Source organism: Hemibagrus wyckioides, linkage group LG18 (genome assembly GCF_019097595.1).
Source record: "Hemibagrus wyckioides isolate EC202008001 linkage group LG18, SWU_Hwy_1.0, whole genome shotgun sequence".
In the NCBI taxonomy this organism is placed as follows: Eukaryota; Metazoa; Chordata; class Actinopteri; order Siluriformes; family Bagridae; genus Hemibagrus; species Hemibagrus wyckioides.
In genome coordinates this window covers 7,859,514-7,873,993 of record NC_080727.1, presented here as the reverse complement: position 1 = coordinate 7,873,993, position 14,480 = coordinate 7,859,514, and the positions used below count along the sequence as shown (strand labels likewise).

The 14,480-nt window shown below is 39.7% G+C and overlaps 2 protein-coding genes and 2 non-coding genes across 6 annotated transcripts; all 4 read left to right on the top strand.

The window, feature by feature from the left end:
• The first annotated feature begins 1,047 nt into the window (after nucleotides 1-1,047).
• On the top strand, nucleotides 1,048-1,119 carry trnaa-ugc (transfer RNA alanine (anticodon UGC)). Its single transcript has one exon. It is a non-coding gene; the product is annotated as a tRNA-Ala (tRNA).
• Nucleotides 1,120-1,572: 453 nt separating this feature from the next.
• Nucleotides 1,573-1,644, top strand: trnac-gca (transfer RNA cysteine (anticodon GCA)). The gene has a single exon. It is a non-coding gene; the product is annotated as a tRNA-Cys (tRNA).
• Nucleotides 1,645-2,070: 426 nt separating this feature from the next.
• Nucleotides 2,071-6,524, top strand: zgc:193801 (uncharacterized protein LOC564476 homolog). Its single transcript, XM_058416376.1, has 8 exons — nucleotides 2,071-2,229; nucleotides 2,932-3,130; nucleotides 3,656-3,846; nucleotides 4,488-4,670; nucleotides 4,869-5,027; nucleotides 5,219-5,344; nucleotides 5,456-5,548; nucleotides 5,767-6,524. Exons 1-8 carry the CDS (start codon nucleotides 2,215-2,217, stop codon nucleotides 6,187-6,189), a joined length of 1,389 nt encoding a protein of 462 aa, XP_058272359.1. The 5' UTR covers nucleotides 2,071-2,214; the 3' UTR covers nucleotides 6,190-6,524.
• Nucleotides 6,525-7,555: 1,031 nt separating this feature from the next.
• mzt2b (mitotic spindle organizing protein 2B) lies at nucleotides 7,556-13,227 on the top strand. 3 transcript variants are annotated; one of them, XM_058416377.1, is made up of 5 exons: nucleotides 7,556-7,705; nucleotides 8,211-8,415; nucleotides 9,292-9,422; nucleotides 11,231-11,374; nucleotides 12,035-13,227. In XM_058416377.1, exons 2-5 carry the CDS (start codon nucleotides 8,228-8,230, stop codon nucleotides 12,169-12,171), a joined length of 600 nt encoding a protein of 199 aa, XP_058272360.1. In that variant the 5' UTR covers nucleotides 7,556-7,705; nucleotides 8,211-8,227; the 3' UTR covers nucleotides 12,172-13,227. The 3 variants fall into 3 exon arrangements, with proteins under 3 accessions (XP_058272360.1, XP_058272362.1, XP_058272361.1); XM_058416378.1 differs by having other exon boundaries at nucleotides 7,697-7,785; XM_058416379.1 differs by lacking the exon at nucleotides 11,231-11,374 and having other exon boundaries at nucleotides 7,557-7,705.
• The last annotated feature ends 1,253 nt before the right edge of the window (nucleotides 13,228-14,480 follow it).

Here is a 14,480-nt window from a genome sequence, read left to right as displayed (position 1 = left end):
AGGAGGAGAAGGACATGGGAAGAGTTACTAGTTAGAGAGAGCTGTGCTGTGTTTCTTTTATGTTTAAATCCTTGTGCTTTTTAGCATGGATAGATAGATAGATAGATAGATAGATAGATAGATAGATAGATAGATAGATAGATAGATAGATAGATAGATAGATAGATAGATAGATAGATACTTTATTGATCCCAAAGGAAATTCCAGATATCCTGCAGCAATAGAGACAAGTAACACAAAGACAGGTTGTAGATTGCACACTGTGTATCTTACATATAGTCAATATACACAGGGTAATGTGATAACTGACTGAAGTTACTAGTACAATGCTAAGAACAAAAAGTATAAGATATATGCAATTAAACCCAATAACATCATGCAAACACCGGCCACGAGTTTCAGTTACCTCACCAGGATGAGTAACTTTGACTGTGGCATGTGAATTTGTTTTTTGAACTTATGTTCTTCTGATATTTCACACACAATCGTCTATAGAGTTTACACACAATGCTATTGGGGGAATAGGAGAAATATCCAGTGTGCTGCAGTTCTGCAAGCAGAAATTCTTGGTTGTTGAAAAAGTTATTTCAACAGTTCAGGCTGGTGGTGGTGGTGGTGGTATAATTGTGTGAGGAATGCTTTCTTGGCACACACTGTGCACCTTAATATGTCGAAAATCATTTGAGAGCTACGGCCAATCTGAGTATTACCGCTGTGGGTGTGAATCACTGTATGACCACAAGTTATCCACTTTATAATGGCTCCTTACAGCATATTAATGCACCATGTCACAATGTACAATGTGTCTCAGACTTCACAATAAGCTCACTGTTCTTCAGTGGCCCTCACAGTCCCTGGATCTGAACCTGGTAGAACTTTTTTGGGATGTGTCAGAATGGAAGAATCATGGTATGGATCATGTCATTACCATGCAGCTATATCAACATGGATACATCCAAAATCCCAATTTTTTGGGATTTAAAAGCACGTTAAAAGAAGGTAAATCCTATTGTTTATTAATGACTGTCTGATCACCTTGTATCAATAGGGGATGTAGCTCAGTGGTAGAGCGCATGCTTTGCATGTATGAGGCCCCGGGTTCAATCCCCGGCATCTCCACGGTTAACTTTTTATAATGTAATCGTAAAATATTATAAGCAGGGTTTTAAATGACACTAAACATATAATAATTTACGACTCGAAACCACATTTTCTAATGATGCACGTGTATACACCACGTACAATATTACAGAGTGACCAGTTTATCTGCGACCATAGAGATAGACTGACTTAGAGGCATTGAAGCCAATCTGAAGCTTCAGTCACCTTTCACACTGTTTTATTAGTAGACTTTAATAAACGCATGGTAGCATTGGATTGCTTTCCCTGGGATGAAAACGACTCGCAAACCAAAATATATACAGTAATGAATTATTAAACTCACTTATTTCTGTTGATGTAATACGTTGCCCCAAAGAGGTAGACATTTCAAATAAGAAATATGGACTCAAACCTCCGAGTGTATATATAAACTTCATATATCCATTATATTTCCGCAAAGGTAATACAGCAGGGGGTATAGCTCAGTGGTAGAGCATTTGACTGCAGATCAAGAGGTCCCCGGTTCAAATCCGGGTGCCCCCTATTTTGATTTTTCTTTTGGTTGTTATTCACACTCTTTAGCAAGGGGGGAAAAAAGCAAATGAAAAGTTCCTCAGGGTCTTCCTTCCTGATAATAACTGTCATTTTGTCAAGCCTCTACCCTAACCTTGCTACATCATCCAAGCCGTGATTCTGTTGACAATACAATAATCCTGGAAGGTTGTATTAAACGGAGTGTAATTTCACTCTTCATTTCATAACATTCTACAAAAGCCACATTTACAAAATGTAAATTGTAAATGTAGATGATGATAATTTCGGTCACTAGCATCAAACCAGTTTAACTAAAATACCGTGTACTAAACGATCTACGCGGTGATTGGCTGTGAACCAACATCGAGTTCGACATCCTCCAATGAGCTATCAATGCGCTGAGTTTTTACAACGCCACGTGAATTTGGCGAGCTCAGCGAAGAGGACGTATGTGTGTACACACAAGTCTGTGACGAACAACGCAAAGCCGCTGGACTGAAACATGTTTTGCAGACTAAAACGGCGAAAACGCCGGTAAACGGCAACATTTGACGCTTGTTTTTACAATTACACCAGATTATGGCGGCGTTTGTCGTGAGTATTTCTTATAAAAAGCTTGACATATGCATATTTTGAGCTAATGTTGGTCAGTGTTTGTTGTCTTGCTAGTTCGGTTAGCTTCTTAGCCGCTGGTGGAATCCCAAATGGCTTCCAGTTCCCTATATAAGAGTACTACATAACGTAAGAAATGAACGCCATGTACACGTTGGGTATGGACTCAAGTGTCCAATAGAGAGACATTTGGGACTGAGCCTTTTATGACTGAATGTGTCGCTAGTGGTGTTTGTTATATAGTTCATATTTGGATTATTAAATGCTAATGTATAGCTATGCTTCTAATATCCGACCTCAGTAAGTTAGCTCCTTTAGCTATATGTAATATTTGCAATCAGATGCGTGCTGTTAAAAGTACACCTCTGCAGATGGTATCGAAATACTAAATAGATTTCAGTAGTTGTTTTACATTGTAACACGGAGTATTTACAATGATGTATCTGAATGTTGTAACCTCCCATAGTTCTATAATTGTGGCAATAACTTTGTGAAGGCTGCGTAAAAGCCGCTTTAAGCTCCGGTCTGCAGCACGTGTAATTCTCAAACTCGCCACATGAGGGTGCTGTAGTGATGCTCGTGTAAACCTGCTTGTTTTTAGGGTCTGGGAAAACTGTCTGATCTGTTTTATTATTATTATTATTATTATTATTATTGTTTACACCTCTCTTCTCCTGTTTACAGGCCCATCCGTCAGTGCGGGTCAGGGCTACGGAGCACTCCTACGTGCCTGTGTTGTGCCAGGATGAGAAGTGTGCTGGGAGTGAGAAAGGAGTGCACATGCACTGTCCACTCTGTACAGTAGCCGAGGCATACCAGGATCCCGTTATACTCCGTGCCCACTTCCGCATCAAACATGTCGACAAGAGCATCGATTTTGCTGGTCAGACATAAAATAATGGAGCATTCTGGGTTTATGCTATGTGACGACTAATATTTCTATGTATTTATATGCTTATATGAGAAAGGGACTATTGGATCTATTGGATCAATGTTACAAATTTGGTCAATATCTGCTGGTGAAGATTTGGTACTGGGCATCTGTTGTACCTCAGTTTTGCATCCATACTTTACTAGTAGCTGAAAAAGGCTTTTTATGAATCGTTTGAGGTTGAAATATAATATGAGATATTTTAAGCTAGTTCTCCATAATAAGGTAAATGGGTGCCATTAAGAATGTATATGATTCTGTCTGGAGTAATTTCTAATAAACTTAGAAAACATTTAATAAAAATGGATAAATAAACGCATGACACAGCACCACATTGACAACCATGGCCTTTCTTCATCCTGCATGTAAAAACCACCCACTCCCATCTGATAACTTCCATCTGATCTCAGTCTCTACATGAATATAATCATAAGTGTTGCTTTGTTCTGCAGTAATTAATTTTCTTGTATCCTCCAGGCTTGAAAGTGTTGCGTTGCTGTAACCACTGTGAGATCGTAGGCACCATTAAAGGGGAGAAGAGGTTTAAAGGAGCACACTGGCACTGCTACCGCTGCAGGAACGGCTTTAACAGGAGGGACGAGGCCATCAAGCACTACAAGACGCACTTCCGAAACCCACACACTACATTCCAAATCCAGGTTACACAGGTGAGCATGGATACTAGGTCTGGTGAATAATTTAAAGCAACAAAAGGTGTACAGGCATAGCATAATGACCACCTGCCTAATATTGTGATGGTCCCCATTTTGCTGCCAAAACAGCCCTGACCCTTCATACACTGTGTATTCTGACACCTTTCTATCAGAACCAGCATTAACTTCTTCAGCAATTTGAGCAACAGTATCTCATCTGTTGGATCAGATCACACGGGCCAACCTTCTCTCCCCACGTGCATCAATGAGTGTTGGCCGCTCATGACCCTGTCGCGGTTCACCACTGTTCCTTCCTTGGACCGCTTTTCATAGATACTGACCACTGCAGACTGGGAACACCCCACAAGAGCTGCAGTTTTGGAGATGCTCTGATCCAGACATCTAGCCATCACAATTTGGTCCTTCTGAAACTCGCTCAAATCCTTACGCTTGTCCATTTTTCCTGCTTCTAACACATCAACTTTGAGGACAAAATGTTCACTTGCTGCGTAATATATCCCACCCACTAACAGGTGCCATGATGAGGAGATAATCAGTGTTCTTCACTTCATCTGTCAGTGGTCATAATGTTATGCCTGATCAGTGTATATTGTATTTTCACTGAGAACTGTTTTTTTTTTTTTTTTTTTCTTCAGGATGTGAATTGCAGGCAGTACTATAAAGGTAACCCGGAGGCTAATGCCAAAGCGTATAGTGGGCTAGCTGTGAGTTTGGGTACTGGAGGCGACACCACTGCTGTCAGCTCCCTCATCACACCATCAGTCCTCACCACCGGCTCAGTCACTGAGACCACCACCTTACTTACTGTTGAACATAAGGTAGTCTTGCTAACTTGACGTAACTGGTATATCACACATTTTTCAGTCCAGTGTTTTGGACACAGATGGCTGTATTTTTATTTATTTTTTTTACACACACTCATGCTTGTCCAATGCATTTCGGTCTCCCTTTTTGGACATCTTTTATACACTTATTCCTGTTGGTATGTGATGTTTCTGCTGCTTTCTGTGTTTAAGGAAGATGGTGAGAGTAACGGCATGCCACTGGGGGCTGAAGAGGAGGTGGGCTCTTCCCAGCCTGCATCAGCACAAACCCAGACCCTGGTTTTAATGGACCCTGATGGAAACACAGGCAACTTGATCTATGATGAAGCAACAGGCATCATTACTGAACAGGTTCATCATGCATCATTCTCACTGAACAGTTTTTTCAGGGATAAAATGGAAAATACAGTTCAAAGCTTATTCCTATGTTGACCTTTGGTTCAATTAAACTAACCAGTGCAGTTCAAAAGATGTGGCTACCATTATGTCAAAAATTCTGCTGATGTACTGACCACTTCTTTTTCCGTGCCATGATGTTTTAGACTGAGGAGAGTTTGAACCTGCAGAAACATCTCCTGGAGCTCAATGAACAGTTAGATATACTACGACAAGAAAAAGACAGTGTAGAGAAGAGTCTGCGGTCTGAAATTAAGCAGCTGAAAGAACAGGTGTGTTCTTGATAAGGTAAAAGTTTTCACACTTCATTCTTGTTTAAATTGGTTACACTTCTTCTCATGGTTTCTCCATTGTTCCCTGTTATGTGCTCTTACTTTCTCAAGATTGCAAGTTTGGTTCAATCTAATGTGAAGATGTTTGAGGAGCTGCAGGTGTACCGCTGTCCAGACCACAGCCAGCAGAGACTGGCCAAACTGGTGAGAACATATCTGTTTGTGTGAATGCAGTAGAGTGATTCAGGAGCTGCCTGAGAATGCTTTTTTAGTCTTGTCCACCATAGCTAAATAATGCTGTGCCATTTGGCTTGTATATGTAGCATCTGCTAACTAGTAAGCTTCTTAGCTAGGCTAAGCAAGTTAACATATGGATATGTTCTGCTCACTTTAGTAATTTCATGCTCTGTTCTGTGTTGTAGATGGACAGTCTGCAGACTCAACACAAAGAGCTACTACAGGCCCAGCTGGCTTCATTGAGGCAGGAAATCCTCTCTCAGGCCAGCGATGTACCACTCAATGGCCACACAGAAGCACTAGAGCTCAACTCCGTTGGGGACCAATCGCAGGACCAGGTGGAGGTGCAGGGGACAATAGTGGGTGGGATAACGGGACTGGAGATTATAGGGGTTCCACTGCAGACAGAGCAGGTCGAACTGAGAGGGCAGCTTGTGGAGTTTGGACCTCAGGAGGACACCCTTTCCAGTCTGGAAAGCCCAAGATCAGACATGGCACTGACCCAGGACCTGGAGGTTAAACAAGAACTTTCTCTGGTGTCTAGGAAGCGAAGCTCTGAAGAGGATTGCGGAGGGACGAGTGAAGTCAAAGTCCCACGTGTTAGTTAATGCTAAAAAAAAATCTCACACAGACATGACTTTTGGTGGTTTTTGGATACTAAGGCTATATTCACATTTTCCCTTATAATATATCCGATAGTTACTTTCTCCTGAAAGATCAAAATTTAAACATCAGTACAATAGTTTTATATTGACTTGTATGTGACATATTTGTGAAGAAATGCAATCCTTACGTTCATCATATTCATCAAGAACTAATCGGCTTACACTGAAGTTTAAGTTGTTTAATGTCTGTAAATCTATACAAAATAGAGATTTTTTTTAAAAACAAATAGTTTGTGTATGACTGTTTGTGTACTGCAAAACAGCCTGTTGAATTAATTGTATAAAACAATGCAATTGATTTAGTTTAATCAAGCCATTATACATTATACACTATATTACATATATTAAATCATTGAATTCAGGTGTTGTTTTTCAGGGGTTGGTCTCGGCCCCTTAGTTCCAGTGAAAGGAACTCTTAATGCTTCAGCATACCAAGACATTTTGGACAATTTCATGCTCACAAGTTTGTGGGAACATTTTGGGGATGACCCCTTCCTGTTCCAACATGACTGCGCACCAGTGCACAAAGCAAGGTCCATAAAGACATAGTTTAGTGTGGAGGAACTTCAGAGTCCTGACCTCATCCTGATAGAACACCTTTGGGATGAATTAGAGTGGAGACTGCGAGCCAGGTCTTCTCGTCCATCATCAGTGCCCGACCTCACAAATGCGCTTCTAGACGAATGGTCAAAAATTCCCATAAACACACTCCTAAACCTTGTGGAAAGCCTTCCCAGAAGAGTTATAGCTGTAAAGAGCGGACCAATTCCATATTAAATTCATGTGCTCGGGTTGAGGTTGAGGCAGGCAAGTCAAGTTCCTCCACACTAAACTCGCTCATCCGTGTCTTTATGGACCTTGCTTTGTGCACTGGTGTGTAGTCATGTTGGAACAGGAAGGGGTCATCCCCAAACTGTTTCCACCAAGTTGGGAGCATGAAACTGTCCAAAATGTCTTGGTACGCTGAAGCATTAAGAGTTTCTTTTAACTGGAACTAAGGGGTCAAGCACCAACCCCTGAAAAACAACACCTGAATTCACTGATTTGGAGGGGTGTCCCAAAACCTTTGGCAATATAGTGTATTTGGTCCTCAGTTCTTGCTCCAATATTTCCATCAAATGTGTCAGAAATTTGCTACCTTAAATACGATCATTTCTGCTGTCCATATTTCATTCTTACATAATAACTGCTAAATAATATTATTAAATCAAATAATAAAAACAAAACTTCAAACACTTTAAGAAAGAAACTTCAGCAAGGAGTCATTTGGGACCTGAAAGAGTCGGTTCTTATTAGTGAGCTGAGTCGAGTGCTCTGGATTCACTTCAAACTTCAATCAATCCAATTAATTGTGGTTCAATCCTGATTGGGGATCTCCAGGTGGCGCTAAAGAGTTAATACCTGAATAGTTTCATCTACCGAAGAAGAAGATTCAGTTGACGGAAGCGGTATTTCTCTTGTGAGTGTATTGCATTGTTTATAAAACTGTGTAGCTACAAATGATAATTTATTCTATATAATGGAATAGTATGATAAGAGGTAAAACTGACCAGATATGATTTACTTATTTATTTTTAATTAATTCTTAATGAGCGACGTGTAACGGTCCTCATAAACCCAGCTAAGCTAACGGCTAGGTCTGAATAGAACAGTATATAGTGTTATGGGTTAGTTAACCCTTTAAGCGATGGTTTTGTAAATAGAGACGAACCCAATATTTGTTTTATGTTATGGTCAAAATGAAGTTTTAATTATATTTGAATTCGCCTGGTATTTTTCTTGCCTGTTAATATCTAAGCAGTACATCATTAAAGGGTCTTTATCGTATATTCTGACCCAGAGAATGCAAGTTATTGTGTAGTAACTATAGTGTCACATAGTGTGTTAAGGAGTAATCTTAGAATATATGTAATGGCACGGAGTTAACAGCTTTAACACACACACTGCTGTTGTTGCTTGTATAGGTGCTGCCTGATTGCTCATGACCTCCCAGTCCACTCAGCCTGGCACGATGCCCACAGCTCCAGACTCCCCATCTCTCGGTGTGACGGTCAGCGGCAATGTGCAAAAATACGGTGTGAAAAAGAAAAAGGTCCTCAACGCTGAAGAAACCGAGCTGTTTGAGCTCACTCAAGCTGCTGGGATAGTCATGGACCAAGAGGTTTTCAAGTGAGTCCAAATATCTACACATAAGAGCTTGTTCTAATAAGAGGCCATGTAAATGTTCCCGCTTCCCATTTGAGGATATTAAATGATTACGGTTAAACTCTATGCCGTACGTGACTCTTTATATCCAATAGAAAATCATTTTGGGTCCAGGTTCCCTATACAAGCACACCACATAGTGTCAAACAGGCATATTCAAGAAGGCGATGATTATATGATTTGTTTTCATCTAGTGATTTCTTCAATATACACTATATTGCTAAAAGATTTGGGACACCCCTCCAAATCACTGAATTCAGGTGTTGTTTGTCAGGGGGTGTGCTTAGTTCCAGTGAAAGGAACTCTTGATGCTTCAGCGTAACAAGGAATTTTGGATAATTTCATGCTCCCAGCTTTGTGGGAACAGTTTGGGGATGACCCCTTCCTGTTCCAACATGATGATGAGGTCAAGACTCCAAACCAAACTCGCTCATTCATGTCTTTATGAACCTTGCTTTGTGCACTGGTGCGCAGTCATGTCGGAACAGGAAGGGGGCATTTAACCCGGGCTTGGGACCGGCACTGAGGGTTAACTCTTCAGTGGCTGGGTTAGCTCCCTGTCTGGGAATCTAACCCGGACCATTCACATTTTGTTGAGCCTGCAATTTGTACCCAAAGTAGCTGATGAAGAGTAGAAAGTATATTGTTGTCAGATTTAAGCTTTCACTAAAGCCATGTTTGGTGAAGTTTTTACCAGAATACTAACTAATATATTTACTCTAATGTATAGAGAGAAGAGGTACAATAAATCAGAAACACTGTAGAATTGTGATTCCTTACACCAATGATTAGAAACCCAATAATAACACAATTAATAATTATTTCTTCTTGGTTTCATAGGATCCTCGTGGACCTCCTGAAGATGAACGTGGCACCTCTGGCTGTGTTCCAGACACTAAAGGCAATGTGTGCAGGTCAAAAGATTTCAGACACCATTGCCCCCGAGACGTCAACCGTCAGTGAGGTCAGAGGTCAGTCCAGTGCCTCGGGGAGTGCTCTCATAATGCTTCTGAACTGATCAGCTTTTGACATCTGAGCTCACCATGCTCAAGGAACCGAACAGAATTAAACTGCTATTTGTATAGAGCATTTCAGACGCAGAGTGTTTTACTTGATATAGTAAATAAGTTATTCTTTTGTAGGTTAAATAATAAACAGTACTAACAGTTTAACTAATTAAACCTAATAAAAAAATAAGAGTATTTTTTATTTTTGTCCTAAAAATGAACGTTTAATTAACACAGTTTTAGTACAGTTTTTTGAAACTGATAAAAACATTTTCCCTGAAACTTTGACACCATTAACAATGTGGGGGGAGAAAAACGACAGAATCTTATGTAAAAACCCAGTCACTATTGTGTAAAGTCTGTATTTTAACAGTCTGTTCTGGTACATTTAAAAATTCTGGGAAAATGAACCTCCATAAGCTGTCTTGACAAAACAGAGTAGACAATATAAGCATTGTGACTTGGTGTAAGCTTGCTGCTGCTTATGCTGAACAACCCCTCTGTGCATTTGTTTTTTCCTTTCTTTCTGCCCTCTGTTACTTACTCTGTCATGGTAAATAGGCAACATTTCACCACAAAGCATAAACTTTACATCATACTATACTTGAGACAAAACACAAATCACACAGTCTGAAGGTGTGCTCTAGCGCTAGTAGTATTTTCGTTCCACCCAAAAGTTTCATTCACTGATTTGGCCACTAGGTGGCGCCAGTAAGTGTATGTGTTTTTATTTATTTTTTAATAGAAATGAATATTATTATATTCACGTTACACATTCATTTACAACGGCAAGTGTTCACGAGAAAAGAAAATGCGAGTATTATCTTAAATTAAAATGACCAAGGTTTGGTGAATTTATTTTCAACAGTTCAGGCTAGTTTTGAGAGAGTGGTCACAAATAAGGCCATAAATGTAATAAATAAATAAATAAATAAATAAATAAACAAATAGCATATGTGAATGTTGTAGGTTTCAATATTACAATAATGTTAGAAAACAGAAGTGGCCAACAGTCATTTTTGCACTTATTTATATAGCAGATTATGCTGTAAACAACACATCATATAAGCCTTGTATTCATGCTACACACATTTCAGATGTATTGTTCCACCTTCTTTCTCTTCTCGTTGTAAGGTTAGTGAACTGATGTACCATCAGGGTTGACCCCAGTGAGTCAGCATGATCAGCGTTTGTTCACCTAGTACATTTATTTTGTTCACAAACGACAATGACCAGTTACTGCATGTACCGATTCACTTAGAATTAGTAGGTGTACCACTTTCGTTTAGAGTCAGAGTAAGGGGTGTATCTGTTTAATGCTTCCAACCAATGACATGCTTCTTCACAGCCCGCACACTAATGCCATCTTTATAAAGCAGGAAAAAGCTGCCGAAGCAGACAGGCAGGACATAAGTCGGTTCCTTGAATTGAACGAGGACAATTTTTGTTCTTAAACAGTGTAATGTGATGCACAGCTTTTTTATTTTGCGCACTTATTATGTGTGATTTTATTTATTTATGATGTTTACAGTGTAGCCATGGGATGTCTAAGCTTTAACAAAGGGAACCAGATTAATCTCGATCATGAGATTGAGACTTAGGGTCAGAATTCTGAATCATACAATGCAGAGGACCTTGCTAGTTTGTAAATTATAAGTTATTTGTGTTAGCAATGTGCAGTTTCCTCTCCTTTGTGCTAATACATACTCCTCTGTCCTCTTGTCTTTTTGTCGCATGTACAATGTGTGTGTGTGTGTGTAAACAACATGAAGAAGAGGACCCTAAGGTCCCAGACAAGAGTGCTAAAAAAGCAACCACTCAGGCTCCGTCCACTGCCCCTGCGGCCCACCCTCAAAGGGCCGGGGCTAAGATAGTGGTCTACAGCTCTGGGGAACAGAGCTCTCCTCTCTCCCAAGGTTTTCCTTCCCTTTTCTCCTTTCTGCACCCTCGCTCTCTTCATTTCTTTGTGTTCTTTGCATACTCGGGTTCTCTTGCACCATCTCTCTCTTTGTTTCCTCTCACATTCTTGGTTGCCCTTGACTTTGCTACAGTCTTTTTTCTTTCTTACACTTCATGCTTCACTTTCTTTGTTTTTACTCTTTCATTCATCACATTCACCTCAGCTCACGGTGCATGATTCAGAACATCTAACCTCCTTTTTTCATGGTCTTGCATTTCCTGAACTTGTGTGTTTAGTTCTTTATTAGTTGAGTGTACTCGAGTGTGTTCTGTTCGGTTCTACTGCATTTGGGCACCAGCAACACCAACCTCATGTAGAATGACTGCATGTTGATGTAAAATATCATGTTCAACTCTTATAACTGTTATGTAAATGACGGAAACGCATAATATCTGAATCATGTGCTTTTAATAATTACAGCACTAGAGTATTTATCACAGCTGTGCATCAGTGCTAAGCAGCTTCTTACTGGATGTGTGTCTAAGTCCATAAAACATGCTTCATCTCTCCATAAGTCATATATGATGAAAAAGAACCTTTTAATCTCTCTCTCTCTCTCTCTCTCTCTCTCTCTCTCTCTCTGTATCTGTGTGTGTGTGTGTGTGTGTGGGGTCAGTACGCAGCAAATCAGGCACAGGTCATGCAGAGAAGCGAGAGCAGCGAGTTCCAAGGCAGGCAAGCGCCACCAGGGGGCAGAAGAGCGCCAAGAGCTCAGGCAGCAGCAGCTCTTCATCCCAGCTCACCTCCAACTAACACATTAACTACTGCCATAAAAACTGATTTCAGGTCAGTCTTGAGTTCCAGGTCTGCCATGTGGGGCCACAAATCTGATCCTTTCATGGTCTGGATGTGCTCTCTCTCTCTCTCTCTCTCTCTCTCTCTCTGTGGATCAGTCGGTTTGTTTTTACTCCTGTAGAGTTCTCCATTTTTATGTTTTATGTTTATTTATTTGTTTGTTTTATGTTGATGTCAGCTCGATGATCATGCATATTAAAGTGCTTGATATTCTATTTGGATTTGGGGAATGGATCTGATTTTTTTTTTTAAGTATAAAAAAAGATGGCTTAAATGTACAAGTTTAAATAAAAAAAAAATATTATCAGCTTCCACATGAACCATTTTATCTGGATGACATGTGGGAACTCCTGGACATCTTCCGAAAATAATGAATGTCTTATCATAAGAGACCTTATTGTGTCACTAGAGGTAGACATACTGTACATCCCAGTAGTGGGTTATAGAAATAAGCAACCAAATTCTTTACTTGATACTCTTTGTTTTAACTATGAATGATGGATAACTGTACCTTGAAATGAATCATCCATCTTAATAAAAGTATTTTTACAGTTGATGATATTCAACTTCTAATCTATGATATCATGAAGTCAGGATGGTTGTTAAAATGTGCTGAAAATATGCTTATTTTCAGGCTGCTTCCACACTGGGGTGCCATTTAGCTCTTGTAAATGGACCTTTTGAATATAAAAGAAAATCATATTTTATTTAAGAAAAAATGTTTAACCGTTTAACCCATCCCAGCTAATAGGATTTTTTTTTAATGCAAAATTTGTTTTCTGACACACAATGATTAGAATTAGCAAGAACACAAACTAGCATCTAGTAAATTATTTCTTAAATAATCGTTTGCTTTCAGCAGGGATGTGTTCTTAAAGTGACCTTGTAAGTCAGTATGAAAATCTCATTGAACATGAATATGACCATGATCTTCAGAAAATTTGTTGCCACATGCCATTTTCTGTAAATGTGACTCATACTGCAAATAAAACAGACATTTTTCATAATCTATAATGGATATGACTCATAGAAATTCTTTTCAAGCAAGATCAAGTGCAGTTCTAGTAGCCCGAGACGGGGAAATACCACCTGTGTAGACTTTATTATCGTTTTAATTTCATTTATTCATTCATTTTTTTAATAACTGGTTTGGGTTGCAGTGGAACTGAAAGCCTTTTCCAGAAATACTGGACCCAAAGTGAAGAACTCACCTCAGATGTGACACCATTCCATCAAAGGGAAACGTTTTTACACATTCACACTGAAGGGCAATTTAGCTTAACTGATTAAGCTAAACGAATTTTCCCATAAGAAAATAATGTAAATGCAGATAATAATCCGTTCCAGCCATACAAAAATATTCCCTATATGAAGTGTATGTGAACTGTATGCCTGCTTACAAAGAACTGACCCATGCCAAGCATTCCATGTCAAGGGTCCTCACAGGAAATCGTGCCACCAAGCTTGGGCTAAAAATAGAACAGACCACCCTCTCTCTTTTTGTCGGCTTTCCACTGATGCAACCAAGTTTTGAATGTCTCCTGGACGTACAGGTACGTACTTAGCCAGCGTTCAGATAGGATTGGTTCATTCGCATATCCGAAAATGCTTCGTATGCTGATGCACATTTCTTGCAAAATTTCAATTCTCAAGGCGAAAATTCGTGAGGGAGGGCATTTGTATGCCGAAGTTCCACTCTACCTGCATGAACATGGGGGGAAAACACTCAAAACTCTGCACAGACATTAACCTGAGCTCAGGATCAGGAGCCAGAACCCTGGAGCTATGAGCTGGTAAATCTACCATACCATGAACAATAAGCGACACACTTTATTATCTTGATAAACAAACTGAAAGCATTTTCTATCCTGATGTGGAATGAATGCCTAAAGGCAATTGTTGGCAAAAGCGATAAAACGTTCATGTGAAATAAATAGTTTATTTTTAGGAATGCTCAGGGAAATTATTATAAGTTGAGTCTTACATACACCCATCAGGCGTAACATTCTGAGCAATGCCAGGTGAAGTGAATAACACTGATGATCTCCTCATCATGGCACCTGTTAGTGGGTGGGATATATTAGGCAGCAAGTGAACATTTTGTCCTCAAAGTTGATGTGTTAGAAGCAGGAAAAATGGGCAAGCGTAAGGATTTGAGCGAGTTTGACAAGGACAAAATTGTGATGGTTAAATGTCTGGATCAGAGCATCTCCAAAACTGCAGCTCTTGTGTGGTGTTCCCGGTCTGCAGTGGTCAGTATCTGTCAA

Coding starts and splice junctions, on each gene's coding strand:
- zgc:193801 (XM_058416376.1), top strand. Junction 4,671..4,868: donor TACTTACTGTTGAACATAAG/GTAGTCTTGCTA, acceptor TCTGTGTTTAAG/GAAGATGGTGAGAGTAACGG. Junction 5,549..5,766: donor AGCAGAGACTGGCCAAACTG/GTGAGAACATAT, acceptor TCTGTGTTGTAG/ATGGACAGTCTGCAGACTCA.
- mzt2b (XM_058416377.1), top strand. CDS start 8,228: ATGACCTCCCAGTCCACTCAGCCTGGCACGATGCCCACAGCTCCAGAC. Junction 8,416..9,291: donor ATGGACCAAGAGGTTTTCAA/GTGAGTCCAAAT, acceptor TTGGTTTCATAG/GATCCTCGTGGACCTCCTGA. Junction 11,375..12,034: donor GAGCTCTCCTCTCTCCCAAG/GTTTTCCTTCCC, acceptor GTGTGGGGTCAG/TACGCAGCAAATCAGGCACA.